Below are 18833 nucleotides of genomic sequence, written 5' to 3' on the forward strand. Positions count from 1 at the left end.
GAGCAGAGAGCAGGGACAGGCGGGGGACAGACAAGGGACAGGCAGGGGTGGGCAGGGATGGGCAGGGGACAGGTAGAAAACAGACAGGGATGGGTAGGGACAGGCAAGGGATGGGCAAGGATAGGCAGGGACAGACAGGGACGCGCAGGGGATGGGCAGGGGATGGGCAGGGACAGGCGGGAATGGGCAGGGACAGACAGGGGACAGGAAGGGACAGACAGGCAGAGGCAGGGACAGGCAGGGGACAGACAAGGGACAGGGGACAGGCAGGGACGGGCAGGGAGAGCAGGGACAGACAAGGGGACAGGCAGGGACGGGCAGGGACAGGCAGGGGAGAGACAGGGGACAGGAGGGGACAGACAGGGACGGGCAGGGAGAGCAGGGACAGGCAGGGATGGGCAGGGACAGGCAAGGGACAGGAAGGGACAGACAGGCCAGGACAGGCAGGGACAGGCAGGGACAGGCAGACACAGGCTGCTCTCCGCCCTGTCAGCCATCTGCTGCCTCCCAGCACGGCCATCCCCAATGACCCCGGGGAGCGCTCTGGCCCGGACAGACGGACACTCCGGGCTGTTTGCTAACTGCTGCTGCCTGCTCAATGTGCTTTTGTCGCTCTCTCCAAACCCTTCCACCCCTGGGCTGAGACATTAAGGTCCTGCAGCAGCCCCAAAGCCCTGCTTGTATTTTCTCCCAGAGCCAAATCAAGGCAAAGCTGGGCAAARACATTTTCAAATTTCAGTTTGGGCACCTATGATTCTGTCTTGGTTTTAAAAATCATAAGCTCTCCTATCACAGCACATGTTTTTATACAGCTAAACCTATATACAATTCACAGACCTTGTTTGGTGTGTAAAATAAATTCATATTTTTATAACAAAGAAAGAAKGAGGAATGACATCATGGTTTTCTCCCCTGAATTTCTCCCCTGAGATTTAGCTCTGCCTTTTGCTTGGTTTGACTTCTCATTGGAGCAGTCTGTTAAAGAAATCCKGCCAAACTTCATGCTGACCCTACTCCAATCTCAGGAATCAGAGCAGCAGCACAGAGACKTCTCTCCTTATGCTCAGTTTCCCCATCATGTCAGGAGGAGGAATTGGATGGTGTCCTGCAGGTGTGGTTTACTGTGGATTTCACTGCTCTGAGCTGTGTTTTTTAGCAAAGCTAAAAGGAAGAAAAACTGAGGCTAGAAATACACAGGAGCTTTGTAACTCCAATTTTGCCAGAAATTCACTGGCATGGATTAAAAGTACATCTGTGGGTTGGGGGTTGGTGAGGGAAGGGAGAAAGATTTTCCTTGGGAATACAGAGATTGGGGTGTGTTCCCATCTCCTCATAGCAGGACACTTCTTCATTCTTCATTCATTCATTCAATTTTCATTCATTCTTTCMTTTCAATGACTGCATGGTAAGTAAAGAGAAAAGCACCGTGCCAAGAAACCAACGTTTAAAATGCTTCTGTGGATGAGCTGCCTCGCTTTTTTGATATCCTGGGAGCTGGAGGGCTCTGGCTGCCTAAAGGGAATTGAGCTTTTCACAATGAAGCTGTGACAGCTCACTGTGAGGAGAGTTCAGACTTCCCTCACCCCAAGATYTACCTCCAAACCTGCCCAGGGATGTCACAAAGGCCTTGGAGACTTTGGTGGAAAAAAAAATACAGAAACCTACATAGAAAAGGACTGGAAAGAACAGGAACAAAACAGAACCAAAGAAACTCTGAAGACAACCACAGCAGAATGGAACACAATGAAGACAAAAGGTACAAATGGGTGGGGGAGCAAACACATAGCAAAGATATTTAATATATTTGAAGTAAAACTGCTCTTAAATAGTTTCACAAATTAAATGGGTGAGTATTCTGTGGGAAAAAAAAATATAGGTCAGATCATCTTTTATTAATAAGACTTCATTCAGAATTCCTTGCCTTTCTAAWGTGATAACTCCAAAACCCATCTAAATGTAAATATTGATTCTTAAAAGATGTGTAAATCCACTTAATCTATTACCAGTTCAATACAAGAATACAAAATGGTATTCTTTTTTCTCTCTGTCCTGAGAAAACAAGAGTCTTCTATTTTTCAATGCTGAAAGAGTTCAGTCTTTTYTATTCTCATTAAGCAGGACCAGTGCCATTTTTTTCTTTTATTGAAATTACAGGAAAGCAAGAAAAGACCCTTGTCTGGACAGATTAAAGAAACCTGATTTGTTCTTCATTACTGACCTTAACTCCAGGAACTGGTCATTGTTCAGCCTTTCTGGTTTTTTTAATCTCCCTCTGAAAGGCTCTGCTAAGTGTGTTCATTAAAGCTCATCAGATGAGTCACCCAATCAGTTAAAATCAGGCACACAATGGTGCCATTTCATATTAAACTCKATATTCATGCACTAAGATCTGGTTCTGGGGGGAATCAGTACCTGATGCTTGTGGAGAAAGTTTAAGGCTGTTTCACAGCTCACGCATGAGCTGGTTCCCTGATCACTCAATGTTACTTTTTGGGGTTTTTTTTTAAATCAACATAATATTTCCCATCATGCCTTCACTGTGCTTACACAGCTTTACCATGCATTTGGGATTGTGAAAGGGGTTTAGATTATGGCAAGCCTGAGTTTAAGCAGAGCCAACAATGGGATCTTGAAGAAAAACTGTGAAGACAAAATCACCTTAGAGAGAAATAATTTTTTAAAAAATTACAGTCTTGGCATGCACCAACCAATTTCACACTGTCTCTTTAGGTAGCTGAAGAACACCCACACAAACTAAAAAAATTAACTTTTTCCTGGGGGAAATCCTTCTGACTACAGCCAAGTGGATTTTACATCTAATAATCCCATACCTAATTATATCCCATACCTTATTTATGTCTAATTAACCCACACAACTGTTGTGTACTGTTCCTATTCAACATGTAGAATGTCAGCATGAAGGTGAAAAGCGATTTCTGGTTGATATCCCCTGTGTTGATGCTGTGGGACACCTGAACTCAAACTGTGAAGCTCTCCTGGAATTCTGATGGACTTTTTTGGTGATTTGGCCATTTCAGTGAAAGGCCRTGTGTGGTTCTCTTTTGGAACAGAACAGGCAGGCAGGTGAGACATGAATCCTAACTCTAGAAACTCYCCATGACTCTAAAAATGATCAATTACCAGAATTCCTGCAGTATGCAGCCCAGCCTTGGATTAACAGCCTCTGCAGCTCTCCAGGTGTGCCAGGCACTGCTGAAGAAGGAGGGAGGCATTTCAAATGGTGCAAGCTGCTGCAGCACATTAGGATTCCCATTTTCCTTCTCTCCTRCTACTGAATGAGGGTCTCAGTGTCACATCAATAATCCCATCACCAGCTCTCCAATTGCAAGGTCACTGGTCTACTTTAACTAATGATTAGGAGGAGCGGCTCCTGACCTGTACAATAATTAGCACTTGCTTTGCACAGGAGGTTACTCTCAATCACTCTGTATCTACAGGGAYCATCAGGGAGCACTGTGGGCCTCGATTTCCTGCCTGGGAAGTGGAAACTTCTTTTAAAATGCTGTTGGGGTAGGAGACTGGGGGAGCCACAACTGCACTTTGCCAACCAGGGAATTCCATCTCAATATTTATTAAGTGCCCCCAWAGCTTCTTGTTTCCCAAAGACACCRGAATATCCTGTGCAAACACAGGGAGTTTGTGCTTTTCCCTGGAGCACAGTTAAGTTCAGACACCAAGAAACAATCACTCACCATCTTGGTGGTTACCTGAATCGGCCGGGGACTTGCTGCGGCGCATGGGCGCGGGGCTCTTGGCTGAGCTCTTCTGAGGGGTGGGGGAGGATTTGCTGCCCGTGGCACCTGCTGGGCTCCCCTTCATCACCCGGCACTCTGGGGAAACACAAACCCACCTGGTTACAGCCCTGCTGCTCCTGCTGCCCACGGGCACCTGSTGTGAACACCCACGGGCAGCTCAGGCTTTGTCCCCAAAGAGACAGAAAATACCGAGGGCGAGGGCAAATCACATCACACAGGTGATGTCATCACTGTTCTCCAGGGCAGAAAGGAGATTTTTTAAGGAGAAGGCAAAGAGAAGAGCTCTGCTCCTCTAGAGGAGGTGCTGAGGCTCGGTCAGGCTGGCTCCTGGCAGGGCTCATCTCCCTTCCTTGTCCTACCAAATATTTTCTGTCCTTCTCCTTCCCTTGGGTCTCATGAGCACAATGAAAACGGTCAGCACTGACTGAGGGAACAATCAGGCCCAAAAAGCCCAGTGAATTTGGGGYAACCTTTCTGTGAAGACCCAGTAATGGGAATGATGGGTGCCCTTTCTGCAGGTGCAGAAAGCTCTTGGTGTGATGCAAAATCCCCACATGGCAGATGGGGCATCTGCCCCAGKAGGATTTCACCCAGCCAGAATCAGCCTCTTCTGCCCTCAACAAGCTGCAATTTTTCAGATGCAGGAAGCAAAGAAGACAAAAAAATGGTTTTAAAAAAGCACATCCTCTGTCCTGGCCACTTTTCCCTTTCAGAAAGGTTTGTATAAACAAGCCCAGCAGATTTATGTACTGGAACACATGAGCAGATGAGAACCCCAACTGTGCTTTCTTAAAAAATAAATAGSCCAGGAAGAGTGGAAAATGTAAACATGATCTACAGGGTCCTGCAGAGGGGAACTGAAATGCTAACAAACCTCCATGTGTCCCAGGATTTCAGGCACGCCTGATCTTCAGAACCAGCCTTTATTTACATTGAGAGCCAACAGAAAAAGAACTTTCCACCCCTCGAGTTATTAACTTAACCCAGTTAAGAGGAAGGCAATAAAAAAGGGATTTCCTTTTTGTCAAATGCTAGCTGGTCCCACCTCATCTCCTCCAACAGCTTGTCCTCACCAAGATGTGAAAAATGTGTGGTTTTTACAGATGGGAATTGCGTGTTCCACATGCAGGCAGGTTTTTATGGAAAAGTTCAGCTGAGCTCCACATGCACTGAGGACCCCCTGGAATGGATTCCCCAATGGAATTAAGGCAGCACAGAGCAGATAAATAATTGGTCAACYGAAAGCAAGTTGTCTGACCTAAATGTATGTGTTATTTCATTATATATCAGCGTATCTATGAAAATGTAATTGCCTTAAATTTTTCCCCAGGCTTTGCTCGTTCTCAGACAGCCAAGGGTCTGTCTCTGCTCCTTCTGGATGGTTTGAGACAGAGTTTTGCTGTTGGGCCATGGAGCACAAGAATGGGAGGAGAGGAGGCCTGGTGCTCCAGGGATGCTGCATGGCAAGAATTAAACTTACAGTCAGCTTATTTTCTCTCCTGCTAAATCGATTTTGGAAATCCTAATTCCGTTGCGGGTTTGTCTGTTTTGGGTTTTTTTCAAAAGTACTTGACWTCTCACAGATGATGTCACAGAAAGGCTTGTCCAGCACCAATATTACCCCAATTTTTTATACATGTGCTTATTTTTTATACAGTACTCATGTGAGAGGACGCAGAGGGTGTCAGGCAGCTGTGTTTAGTCCCCTGAATTACTCACTAAAAAAATTAAACCTAAAAAGTAAAAATACTTCATGTTACATCTCTGCAAGAGCTTCCAAATTTATYTTCTTCCCAGGGGAGTCATTTCTTGGAAGGAAACCTGGCTTTGCTTTTTCCAGCAGAGAAAGGCTGACTCTGAGGAATTCCTCCAGCTCAGCCCTTGGCAAGTGTCAGCACACCAAAGAAATCCCTGAGCCCTTGCAGGAGGAGGAAACCTGGCTGTGCTGRGGTTGGTGTAAAAAGSCCTYTAAATGTCACCAAAGTGTGACATCTCCATGATGCTGAGAGCGATGGGTACAGAAGGGACAGAGCAATGTCATCTGGAAGGCGCTCAGCAGCAGGGATTAGAGGGTGGAAGCTGTGGTGGGCAGCCAAGAGGAAAAAGATGACATAATCCTCTCTTATGCTGTTTCTGGTTTTGTTTCCTGATGTCCTGCCAGAGTGAACATAATAACCAGAAATCYGGGTGTGTGTCAGCCTAACAGGCAAGAAAAATTTCCCCATGACAGAGGAGATTTTAGTAGGTGACACTCATCTGCAAAAGCTCAGGATTTACAGCTCTGCTGGCAGCATCTGACCTGGAACAAGGAAGGGTGATGGGTGCACAGTGGGAAAACAGCACTGAGGCTTTTCCTCTGCTTCCCGAGAGGTGCAAGGCTCCCCTGAAAACATTCTGGGACCTGCAGCTCCTCGGTGCCTTCCCAACAGCAAATCTGGCTCCTTTTGGCTGGAGAAAGCCAAGCTGGGAAAGTGAGCAATGACCACAGTGTGGGCAGGGAGCTGGACTCTCCATCACTTCATCCTTGCCAGGATTGCATCCAGACTTTTCCAGCCTGGAACTCCCTGTGGAGCTGACTCAACTGCTGAGTGGTAAAAAACAATGTGAAGCTCAGGTTACAGATCGCTTCCCCAGCCTGACACAGGTTTTGTTCTCTGCCTGCAAAGTCTCAGCTGAACCTTGGAGACTTCCTTTGAATTACCCAAGACCATCAAATGGGTTCATCTGGAGTACACAGGTCAGGAGAACTGGCACTGAAATAAAATTAGGCTTGCAAAGGAGTCATAAAAAATATGGTGTTTGAAGGTTAGGGGCTGCTTGACTTCCTGGCATACAGAAAAATCCTCTTTGGTCCTCAATCCTCAGCCAGTTTGTAGCATGTAGGAMAGGAGGGGCTTGTGTTCCTTACACAGCACACCTAGAGCTTTGGGAAATGAGCCTAAATGCTTGGAGACCACATTTTCTTTTGGTTTAAATGGTCAAAATGCCATTAATTTCCTCTTGCTGTCCTCACTGGCACCTGCAGACAGCGAGTGCTGTGGGTGGGTGCAGTTGTGAGGTGGGCTGGGTGGTAAATCCCACAAGAAAGCTCTGTGTATTCTGTGAAATCAAATATTGCATGGCTCAATCGGTCACAGAGACTCACATTATCATTCACATAATTACAGAATTCTCTAATAACGTGGCAGTAGTAACAAGGAAAAATAATGGTGGTGTCCCAGTCATGTCCCCAAAAGGGGAATTACTGCCCTGCTTTGTGAATCAGCAGAAGAAAGCAGGAGAAATGTTATATTTTTTTAAACTGTTGCTTGTTCCYATTTTAAATATGCACATGAGTGCATAAGGATCATTAGTTCTGAAAAAAAATGTATTTATCTGACTGTAACTAAATGAAACAGAAAGTAAAAACACTACCAGATTCTGCAGTAATGTCAAAATGCTCTGGGAATTAATTTATTCTGACTTGGGCCACCTCAGTCGGTATTTGCCTGATTATAATATCTGCTGACTGGATAAGTATCACAAAAGGATGTTAAATTCCATGTACTGGGTCTCAAAAACCAGAACAAAAGCATGCAGCATTATTATCTGATCACAAGCAAGTGAAGGGAAATCAAATAAAACCACAGTGTGTGTTTGATGTTACCGCTTTCATCCAGRGAAAAGTCATCCTGTGCATAGCGGAATTTTTCTGGACCACAGGCGATAAACACATCATCATCCCCAAAGAAATCGTGGAGACAGGTCACCTACAGAGAGAGCAAAGTCATTCATTTTATTTTTAATTGGCAACATYCTGACGTGGCTGAAGCTGTTGCTGGAGCAGAAGGGGGCGGCCCCTCTGCTGTTCCCCATCCCATGGTAACGGGGTCCTGCTCTCCACAGGGCTGGTGCTCCTCACACCACTTCCCTGGGCAAGCTGAGCCKAACAGAGTCATCAAAAAACAAACAGAAAGCAGCGAAAATAGCCCCAAAGAACKGCCTTGTAAGTTCTGTGAGGTGTGGATTTCCCACCCAGCTGACAGGACACATCAGTCACCCCAAGGAATGACACAGCTCCTTCTGAAATCAGAACAGAGGTGCCCCCGTGCCACACTGGCAGGGCTGGGACACCACTGCCTCTGTGGGGAGCATCTTGGCACCTACAGAGCCTTAAAAACTCAAAAAACCACTATGAAGGTGAAGCGTGGCTGGGCCCAGCACAGATGGGGAGATGTGACTCCTCCCGAGCAATCTGGATGATAAAAAAGCCAAAAGGTTTATCTGTGCTATTGATGGAGAGAGCCAAAGCATGACTGCACAACTTTCCCACCCAAACCTTCAGACTTGGCACCACTTAAATCCACAGATGTTCTCCAGATGTTGAGSCAGCCTCTCCCTCACTGAGCACCTCGCTCCTCTTTTTGCCATCCTCAACAGGAGGAAATTCCACCCCGCAGTACCTGGAGCTCCAAACTGTGTCTTGCCTTGCAGCATCAAACAGAAGCAAAGCAAGGATGTGAAAGGCTCAGAGCCACTGACTTAATCAGAGAACTGATACCTGGCAGTTTGGAAATCTGTAAATGCATTCAGGTTGCTGGGAGCATTCCAGCAGGAGAAAAGTTTCAAATGTCATCAGGCTGGGAGCTCCTCYCCATATTCACCTGGCAGAGAGCTGAAATTCTGTACAGATGATGGRCTTGTTTTAAAAATTCCTAACAATATCCTGTTACTCCAGTCACAAAGTGACCATATCTTGTGTCAGGAGCAGCAAAACTGCTCCTCTGCAAACAGCTCAATGTGGAACAGCTCCAAGAGCAGCCAGCCCAGGGCAAGCCCACACATCTGAGCACCCAGCAGAGCCCAAGGTGGTTTTCCAGAGTTCCATTCCACCAGGAAACCATTCCAGGCAAGCACAAGGTTGGCACTGACATTTCTAATGGAGGAAAGAGGCTGAGAGCTGATGCTGCTGACCAGTGTTTCACCATCTCTGGGCACTGGGAGGAATTGGAAGAGCACTGGAAATAACCATGGGGGAACCCACCGTAGGCAGAGCTGCATTTCCATATCTACTGATCTCTTGGAGCTGGGCTGTGAAAAGTTAATTTCAAGCTCTAATAAATCAACTGTAAAGAAGGCTTTTGGCCATCTTAATCAGGCTCAGTATTTCACACTGGTTAGTAAAATGTATAATTAAAGCACTGCTGATGAGTGCCAGCACTGGTTCCGATGCCAAACCGGAGTGAAAAGCCTGCTTTTCACATTGTCATGACTTTCAAAACGGAGCAGGCTGAAATCTGCCGTGCCTTTGATCAAAGTTGGAATTTTCTCTGCTAGCTCAGGCGAATTCCTATTTCTGTTTGCCTAAAATTAGACTGCGAATCGCTAACGCTATCTACAGAGAATTCTCCCAAAGAAAAGATGACATTTCCAACCAGCACTCGGCATTACAGCCCTCCCCCTGAGGATGTGTGGCACTGATTCATTTGCAAATAATTGGGTTTGGCTCCATGCAAGTTCCCATCTGAATGCTAAGCACTGCACTTATGGTGCTGAAAAGGCCYGTGGGTTGCTCTGCTCCACTGTGCTGTTAAATCTGCGATCTGAAGTTGGATCAAAAGGCTTCAAAAATTTCCCAGCCTTTTGCATGGAATCAGAAAGAAGCCACAGATGCTTTTGGAGTCCCCAGGTCCGAAGTCAAAGTGTGTGTTTTGTCCTTGACTGCCCACAACCATCCCAAGGGAGAAGAAAGTTCAGGAAATCAATAAAATCTTCAGATTAATCAAGAAAACCYTCAGATTCAGGTGTTCAATTAAACACCCGATTGCATGTCAGGCAGAGATATTTGCAGTTCACTTTCCTGCATTCCTGTCCCTCCAGAGAGCAGTTTTCCTGTGTGTATTTTGGAGTAATGAACAGCTGGCTGGACGAGCACTGGGGGCTGGTAAARGATTAGATAATCTTCTTGTTGAACTCTGAATATTCAGGAAACAATAATTTCTGCATTTGCCTTATTTGTTCTTCTTTGGTTTCCTGTTGTAACTCCCACTATTAAGAGCTCACCACAACATAGTAGAAAGGACAGCCAAAACCCAGCCCCTCTCTCCTTAAACAGTGCAAAACATTACAAAAATCAGAAAATAACTGGTGTCCTGTACTATGGGGCTGTAGCTCTGCTGCTTGTGCTCACCATGTGGGTGGTATTTTCTGTTTACCTTTTGTTTACTCAACTCCAGCCCTCGATCATTGCTCTGTGTCCCTGAAACACGTCCCAGATGGATTCCTGTCCACAGAAAGTCRCTGGAGTAAACTTCCTTTGTGAAAACCTGTGACTTCAAGGCTGGATCCGACAGCCCCAGAGCCAGCTTGTCTGGGGGTGCATGGAAAAAGGAAAACCAGCAGGAGAAAGCCCTGGATGTGCTCATCCCTGAAGRCCATGAGGCTGGGAAATGGGGCCATGCTGGGATAACTGGTTTGGAACCTCACTAACCACTATGGGATATTTAAGGGTTGGTCTAACCTCTCCATGCATTAATGTGGATGGGGCTTTTAGTGATTCCCAACATCATTGGTCTTCTATCCCTTCTTCAGAAGTATTTTTCCTCATGTTTTCTCAGTTTAAAAAAAATAAATAAAAATAGTAGAAGTCTCCCCCCAAAGCAGTGTGGACTTTTTGAAGGTACATTTTCTGCTTTAGCTTGCTCTGATCCACCACTCTAATTATAGAATATAATTCACCTGGAACGCCATGAAAACACTGAAATAAGGTTCATATCAAGGGTAAATTTTTACCCACATGATAACCTGAGAATCATTGTTTTAAAATGCTGCATTTTGCTTTTAGCTGTAAATTTATTAAAGCACAAGACAAAACCCAATAGCTGCCAGACAATGCACGGACCAGTGCTGCTACCTGAAAATGCTGATTTTGTTGGTAACTGTTATCATGCACCCTCAGCAATGAGATCAGGAACCAGCAAAATAGGAAACTTTTACATTTTTTTTTTACTCTTTTCACAGTTTTCAGTCTACAAGCATTTTTCATCTATAACAAAAATTAAACTTGTGTATGTGACTACAGTTGACAAGATAAATAGCATTGATTTCCATGCCTTTGTTTAAGGGAGGATAATATTTAATTTGAAATTCCAGATTGAAAGGACAATATTGACTYGGGAAAGGATCATACTGCATGAAATGTTTGCTCTCCAATTCCTGTAGCTTAAGCAATTCCAATGAAGGAAATCATATCTTCACTCTCCAGTCGATGAGGCACAAATTTATTTTTTACAAAGTCATTACTTCTAATAGATTTGATRGCAGCATTTCTCTTTGTGCCAAGGCTGGATCTTTAAAAACCTTTATCACATATATTATGGAAGGAATAGAAGGTTGTGGAGATTAACAGAGATTTTAGGGGACTGTTTGCAATTCTGTAGGTTTTCCTTGTTAAATTAAACCCTTCTCTGCTTACATGAGGAAAAAGCTTCCCTGAGAGGACAATATAGCTGGGATTTCCAGGAGGGGATTTCTGCAGTGACAGTCCATCAGTGTCTGCTGCAGCAATTTTAATTGCAGAAAGGAAAAGCTGCAGYCTTGTGAGAGCTGCTGAGCCCCTGCCTCATTTTAATAAAGCACTTGTAGAACTAAGCGTTTTTTGGGATTTTGACAAAATGGAGYTTGCCTCACACATGTCCCTGGTGTGAGCTCACAGTTTGCTGAAATCCCTGTGGTGCTACAGGCAGGAATTGTGAGTTCACCTGGACCAGGAGCAGTAAACACACAGGGCACAGAGTAACTGGCTGTCCCCACCTTCCTCCAGGAGGCAGCAACAGTATTTAAAAACTGTCATTTATTAGTAAATAAAACGATTAAAAGGAATGAGAAATCAAAAGCCTGAAGACTTTGTGCTTAGCCTGAATCCCCCAGCAGAGCAGAGCAGAGCCTGGGATGCTCTGAAGGGTTGGGATTGCTCAGCTCCTGTTGTCCCTCTCACCCCTCGCTGTCCCTGCACAGGGGAGGGGTTCCCTCATTGTCACTGTCTCCAGCACAAACCTGGTCCCAGCAGTGACACAGGGTGAGCTGAACTGTCCCCTTCACCTTTCAAAGAAATGCCATTATCAGTTCAGAAAATGTTCTATTTCTAGTTCTCTCCCTYAGTTATAAAGATTTTGTGAACCATTCTCTCTGCAATATTCATCCCCTTTAGGAATTCAGGCAGCAGAACACAGGTGGCTTCAAACTCCCTGAATTTCTGAAAATCTAATGGTTGTGCTCAAAGAAGAAGATCTCCATTTGCTTCTTTAAATCATCATGATTCTTCACTTGTAGGCTTCCAGAGGTCAGAACAGGGGGAAAAGTATCCACAAAAAAAAAGCCAAAAAGGGCCCAAAAGACCCCAGAAGACAATTGCACACCATGCACACATAAAGGCTGTGAGAACAGAGCTGGATTAAGACACACTCTTGTTTTCCAGTTGATTTGATAAGTGCTATAAAATTGAACACTTCCAACCATGGCAGCTAAAGACAATGGATGTATTTGAGAYACCAACCCCTGTCCTTTCTCTCTCAGCACTGAGCTGAGCAAGTCACACCAGCAGCCAGACAGGCACCAAGAGTTCACYGAGCTGGGAATGTCTCTAAAATCTGTTTAAAATCTGTTTTAACTCACACCAGCAATCTGATAGATTTAGTTTTTATAGTCCAGCACCTGTACTCCAAGCCAGCTTGGCAGTGGCCTGTTTGTTTTGGGTCTGAGGAGCCAAAGTCCTAAATCACAAAGGCAAWTGTGCTTTATGATGTGCCATTTGGGTGTTTGCAACCAGCACAGCAYGGTACAGAAACCAAACACACTCAGATTAACCCACAGGAACATCCACAAGGAATATGGGAATTGACGAACATGGGCAGTAAGTTCTTCACTCTGTATCCACAAAGAAAATATCTCAGAAGGCTGAAGGGTTAAGAGAATGTGATGGAAAATAAAGATGTTGGCATCGGAATGCACAGCACTTAATGCATTTTTTCTTTTTAACAGTCTGAAGACTGCAAGCCCAAAGCAGACACTGAATTGATTTACATTTTATTAGATTCTGGTTTYCTGCATTTAAAAATAAGAGATGTTTGGATTCAATTATTTCTTTAAAGTATGCACACGCCCACTCAATCGATTCCACATTTGCATTCACAGAAAGAGAATTACTTATCTGCTTGCCTGAAAAAATACTGCTTTAAAAAGTTGATAAGCAATAGACAGAGGAGCAGGAAAAACACAAATACCAACATTCCAAAGTGGGCCCTGAGCACTCCTGCACACCCAGCCCGTGCCACACAAATATTTAATTGCACTTTGGGGAGCCCTTCTCTGAGCTACTCAGCAGTGAGGGAAGGGGTCTCTGTCACCTCTGTTCCATCTCTGCTGTCCTGAGCCACCAAATATCCACCTGGGGACCTGGCCAGACCATGGCCATGCTGTCCCCTCACTCCTGTCACCATGAAGGGCAGTAAAAGTCACCTCTCCCATCCGGGTTTCACCTCTCAATAGAAACATGCAGAGATTTTTCCATTCCTTCACGCATTATTCAGAGATCTCCACTTTTTCTTGTATTCACCAAGAACATTCAGGCCTCCCTACACAGTTTGATTGAAACAATCAAATTCCACTCTCCTGTAGAGGCTTTTTCCTTCCTTTCTCACCTCCAGAAGAGAAACTTCTGGGCAGTCAGGATGGCCAAGTGTTTTCTTTGTTGCAAGAAATAGTCTTTACACCTTTTTGCTGCTGAAAAATGCAGATCCTGTAAATTAGGCTGAACAGCTCCAGCAGGCTGATCATGAGTGCTTTATTCCCACTTTATGAGGCAATTAAACCAGAGTAGGGACACCAGCTCCTGAACAATATGCGTTATTTCTAGAATACACATTTGTGATGCTCATTTAAGTGGAATAAAAAAAAAAATATTCATGCATGTGTGTCCCCAGCAGCTTGTAGGGCCTCATGCATGAAGAAATGCTGCTCTCAAGGGGCTGCAGCACACRGGGCCTGTTTATTGAAATATTGGAATTGGGTAAGTTTGAAACAGAACGGAATAAARAGCAGGATGGAGGAAGGTCAACAGCCAGGCTACCCAGTAGGAATGTTAAAGCTGCATTTTAATATATCTGATGAATGAGGGGTGCTTCCAAACTGTGTGAAATCCAATTAATCCCTGGAAGAAAGGTTAGTTTGTTATCCCCACTCCCTATACATATGGAGGAGACCATGAAACAGATATTCAGGCTGTTGGCTCTTTTTAAGCAGAAGAAAGGCTTGCTCTTGCATTCATGAGAGCATTACACCGAGGATAAACGTGCTGTGAAGTTTGGGGGAACAAAGAGCACAGCCATCCAAACCGATATATAAAACAACACCACTGCTCCAGTCGGAAAACCATAAAACGAGAAATTCTGGGTGACAGATTGACTTTGAAAGGAGAGATTTCCAGCACAAATAGCCCCAGAACAGGTAGCACTTAGGAATTCAGAAAGCTTAATCCTAATCAGCATCCCCTCATCACTCTTGAGAGGAAACAGTTCTGGGTGACAGAAGAGTGTCAGAGAAGCAGCAAAACTTTGTGGCCAAAGTCGAGTAACACTCCTTGAAATGGAGTCTTGAAAGTAAGGACACAGGGAGCCAGTCAGGGTGAGGCTGGAATATCCATTAAGGGGATTTCCAGCTCCAAAAAAYTCCTAAAATCTATGGCTGTTGCTGATCCTGTTGTGCACAGGTTGATAAGGGGAAAAGCTGCTGTTCAGCTTGGTGCAGGTCGCTCTGAATGAGGCATCAAAATAAAACTAAATAAAACCACACCCTGCTTAAAACACAAACACAACACCAGGATGGTGTGGTTTGGGACAAAACTGGTATATTCCTGCATTTCCATTTTCCAGGGATAAAGCCCTGGAAATGGATCAATTCCAGGGAAATGGGACCAACCCACCCATTGTGCCTGACTGATGTCCAGCCATGGCAGGTACAGGCAGTGTCCCAGCACGGGATTTGCCAGCAGAATAAAATCCTGCGAAAATGGAGACTGCGTGAAATAGCTGGGTTTGTTCCACAGCCTCTGTGATCTGGTGTAAAGAGACATGAGAGAAAATTCTGTCTTGGGCAGTCCCCCAGAGTGACAAAGGAAATGACATTGAATACGAATCCATTTCCATGTAACGYGTGGATGTGTTTTACTCTCTGAAAAATTGAGTTATTTGAGGTTGTCCTGCTGACACCAGGAGCCTCCTTCCAGAATGAGTGCTGGGTAAAACGTGTCAGGCTGGTTGTTTTGACCAGGGCTGAGGAGATCTCGGGGATATTGCGGTTCCAGGAGGGGTCAGCGCTCCTTTGTGGGGCAGGTTTGGGGCTGTCCATGCCTGTCCTGGCACAGCAGCACACTGACCACCCCACCACGGACACCCTCCTCCGCCCTGGCACTCCTGGTACGCACAAGATGTTGATTAGGATTAAGTAAATCACAAAATAAAYACAAATCTCACTTTAAAAGACCCAGCGGCCTGGTCTTGTTTGGCCTACAAAACCTTATTTTCAAGAGCGGGTGATGAAAAATTTAGAAAAACCCCAGCAAAATGCAATAAACCAAGCAAGTATCAGGATAAATGCTTTCCATCTCTCTTTTTTGGCATTTTGGTAACGGGTTTTGCATTTCTCTGTTCCATTCTGGACTCCCAGCCCATGGGGTTTGGGTCACAATCCTTCAGGATGGTCGGGGGGGCTGGACACAGGGACAGGTTTTGTCCCTCGTGTTTTGCTGCTTTGTCCCTCAGATCTTCTACATATYTGTAAAATCCCACACACTCTCCCATCGAGGAAGGTGCTGAGGAGTYGATATTTTTACTTCCTGCTACCAACCTTAATGGAAAAAAAAAGACACCAGTGTAAAGTATTCAACCTCCAAGTAATTCTTCCCAACACACATCTCCAGCCCTGGTGAAGGTCATACTGTCCAGTCCTCCAGCAGAATAAATTCATTTACAGCCCTGTGTCCAAGTCAGCCTCATTCTTGAATTACAGAGAAGATGCAACTGGTCTGTATCCAATTAACCCTGGCTTTGCATTTCATCTCGCTCAAAGCATCAGTGCTGTTGCTCAATTCCTTAAATATTCTGTAAAGCCTCCTAGAGGCATTTTGACTCGTTAAATTTCAGTGTCTGCCAGGATCTTTRTCACACTGTTAATTCAGGAGATTAATGGGAATTAAAAATGGTGGCCTTTAAAAATTTAATTGTAACAGATGCTACACGGAATCTAAAGGAARGGAACAATTGTCATCAAGCTGTTTTTTCAGGGAGCTAAAATTTCTTCCTTAATTATAATTCTGAACCTGCTCTTTGTGTTTTGGGAGATATCCTGAAGTTACAGCAAATACATATCCTCTCCCTATCAGAAGAGTTTTGTTTTCACCCTAATTTCTGTTAATCCTTGAATAAAGCTAATATATTTTTTTTCTAATTAACAGCTCTTTTCAACTCAGCTGACAGTGAACARAGTAGAGGAAAATTCAGCATTATGTTCAGAGCTAAACCACATTAGGGTAGAAATTAACAGTGTTAAGCAGGCTGGGAGATAAAAATACTTTGTATAGCACATGTAGAGAGGCTGCTGAAATGGATGTCCCAAAGCCTTTCACACAAAAATGACTTTTTTTGCCTTTTTTTTTGAAATGGATTCCATCCCTTCCACATCTACAGGACCAGTGACAGGTTCTAGCYTAGTGTGCAGCAGCGTTAATAGAATAATTGATGCAGGAATAGTGAAATAGATGATGTGTAAAATGGCAGGCTGCATAATTGTCTGGAGTGAGTTCAAGTATTTCTGCAGTGAAAAATCGTCCTGTTTTACACTCCCATCACGTCTCCTCGCTGCTGCGTGGYAAGCAAATTTCATTTGGAGATGATCCCAAGATGCAGTTGATTTACTGGCGGGATTCCAGAAGGCAGGAGGTYAAAACCTCCTCACCCCAACCAAACAGCACCTGGGAGAGGCATTACAGRGTCCCACTGCTTTGGGGGAGTAATCACACCAATGACACCGTGGTCACAAACACAGAGCTCATCAGGGTGGATCTGTGCCACTGGGCTGGGGCAGAACAGCTCCTGATTAAAGAATGAGAAATGTCACTTTTTAATATTTGACCCTTTTTTTGCGATATAAAATAACGTCTGATAGAAAAAGGGAGAATGGAAAGAACATGAGTTTTTAAAATCATGACACAATTAATTCCTGCTCCTGTGAAACATGCAAGAACCATTACATTTGCATGGCATTCCTCATCAAATCACTCGTAGACTACTGAAGCAATTAGAAACTAATTGCTACAAGATTCCCCCAAGAGATGGMTGATGGAAACAGGAGGTGGCCAGAGGCTCACAGACAGAGCTGGATCWGTTTCTTTGGCAATCTCTAAGAATATTCCATTTCTGGAGCGGTGCAGAGGTGACTGTGTGAGCTCACACATCACTGCTGCAGATGCTGACACACCAACATTCCCTCTGTGCACTGCCCAGGATCACTGGGAGTGGTTTTGTTTGAGCCACAGAAATCATGCAGCTGGGTTTTTAACTCCTCTCTCCACTGCTGCACCAATTCATCAGCTCTCCACCAATCCTTCACTCTCCAGCTCTTCCCCAGCCCTCACCCCTGCAGATGGACTGTCATTTCCACGATAAATGGATCATTTCTGTTAATGGGAATGACACCAGGCTGGCCTCTGCCACACAGCATTTCCCTGTCCTGCCACAGACAGGGACAGGAGCCGGGCTGAGCTGGTCATTGTCACTCTGTGTGAGGCAATAATGACCCCAGGGAGCACCTCACAGCGCCCTTCACCTTTCTGGGGACAGATATTGTAGATTCTTTCCTCTGCTGACCCTTCCTGCTGATCCTCACCCCTGCACAAAAGAGTTTCTTGTTCCTCGCAGGTTTTGAGTCAGCTTCTCCTCTCAGTTATGCACCCAACAGCCCTGGGTCAAAGCATTCKGAGTCCTCTTTGTGCCTGTGGAAATCAGCAACTTTGCAACTATGGTTAAAACAAAAGGATGTTAAACAACCCTCTGTACATTCATATCCATTAAAAGATGCAGGTGTTTTGTTTGGTTGTTTTGCTGCTGCGGGGTTTTTTTTGTTTGTTTCAGAGTTTTTTTAATTTTGTTGTGGATGCCAGGAAAGATGTGTTGTGTGTTCATGATGGGAATGCTGCTCATACATAAACACATTGCTTAGAGACTGAGCACACATTTGTGAACAGAAATGTGAAATAAAAGGGCCAAAACCCCACTGACACATGAGCCTCTTGGTGCAGATCTRCTGAATTCCACACAGCATCAATCGGACTTTACTTCCTGATTACACTGACAGGACTTCTGAAACTTTGTATTCTTAGTTTTACCTCCTCCAATGTTTTACAGCCTCCCTTTGCTGCCTTCCCCTTTCATCTCAGRCCCAGATCATTTCTGACAGGTAATCCAGCAATATCAGCCTCTCCCGTGGCAATCTCCCTCCCCTCAGTGGTGTGCTTTCAATTTGCTCCAGCACWCTCATAAACATCCAGCACAGACAGCCAGGGCTGAGCTTTTTAAAGAAACATTGAATTTCTGCCGTTCCAGTCGGGTTCAAGAACCAGGGAAACACGGCATTTCAGGAGCACGGGACAGCAGGAATAAGTGGAGAGAGGCAAGTGTAACAACACCAGTGTTATATTTTCCCCGGTGCCTCAGAAGAAATAACGYTCAGCCCAGAATATACATTTCCACCAGGAATGCGGTGCTGGAGTTCACTAAAATGTCACTGCGCTAAAACAACCACACTTTTCCTTTCTCTTCTTTCCCCCTGTGTGCCCAGGCAGCGAAACATCTGTAACCAAATAAGGCAGCACACGAGCTTCCTTTAGAAAGAATTAGGGAATCGTGTCCTGACAATTAACATGCTGGTGCAGTCAATTCCTGGAACATCAACTCAACCATGATACTCGCACACTACAACAGCCTAACAAGCATTTTGCTTTCGCTGTCTTGAACTCAAACACGCCAA

At 44.9% G+C, this 18833-nt stretch overlaps 1 protein-coding gene across 2 annotated transcripts in view; it reads right to left on the reverse strand.

Moving 5' to 3' along the window:
* The window catches only part of DCX (doublecortin), a 69423-nt gene that overhangs the window by 9487 nt on the left and 41103 nt on the right, over positions 1 to 18833 (reverse strand). The window contains exons 4-5 of one of the 2 annotated variants that reach the window (XM_057370121.1): positions 7423 to 7525; positions 3729 to 3851 (exon numbers count right to left, since the gene is read on the reverse strand). In XM_057370121.1, the coding sequence (XP_057226104.1) occupies positions 3729 to 3851; positions 7423 to 7525 (226 nt within the window). Of the gene's footprint in view, positions 1 to 3713; positions 3852 to 7422; positions 7526 to 18833 lie in introns of both variants that reach the window. The other variant, XM_057370120.1, reaches the window with a different exon arrangement.

Source organism: Malurus melanocephalus, unplaced genomic scaffold (assembly GCF_030028575.1).
Source record: "Malurus melanocephalus ecotype Western Australia unplaced genomic scaffold, MMel_1.1 scaffold_120, whole genome shotgun sequence".
Classification (NCBI taxonomy): Eukaryota; Metazoa; Chordata; class Aves; order Passeriformes; family Maluridae; genus Malurus; species Malurus melanocephalus.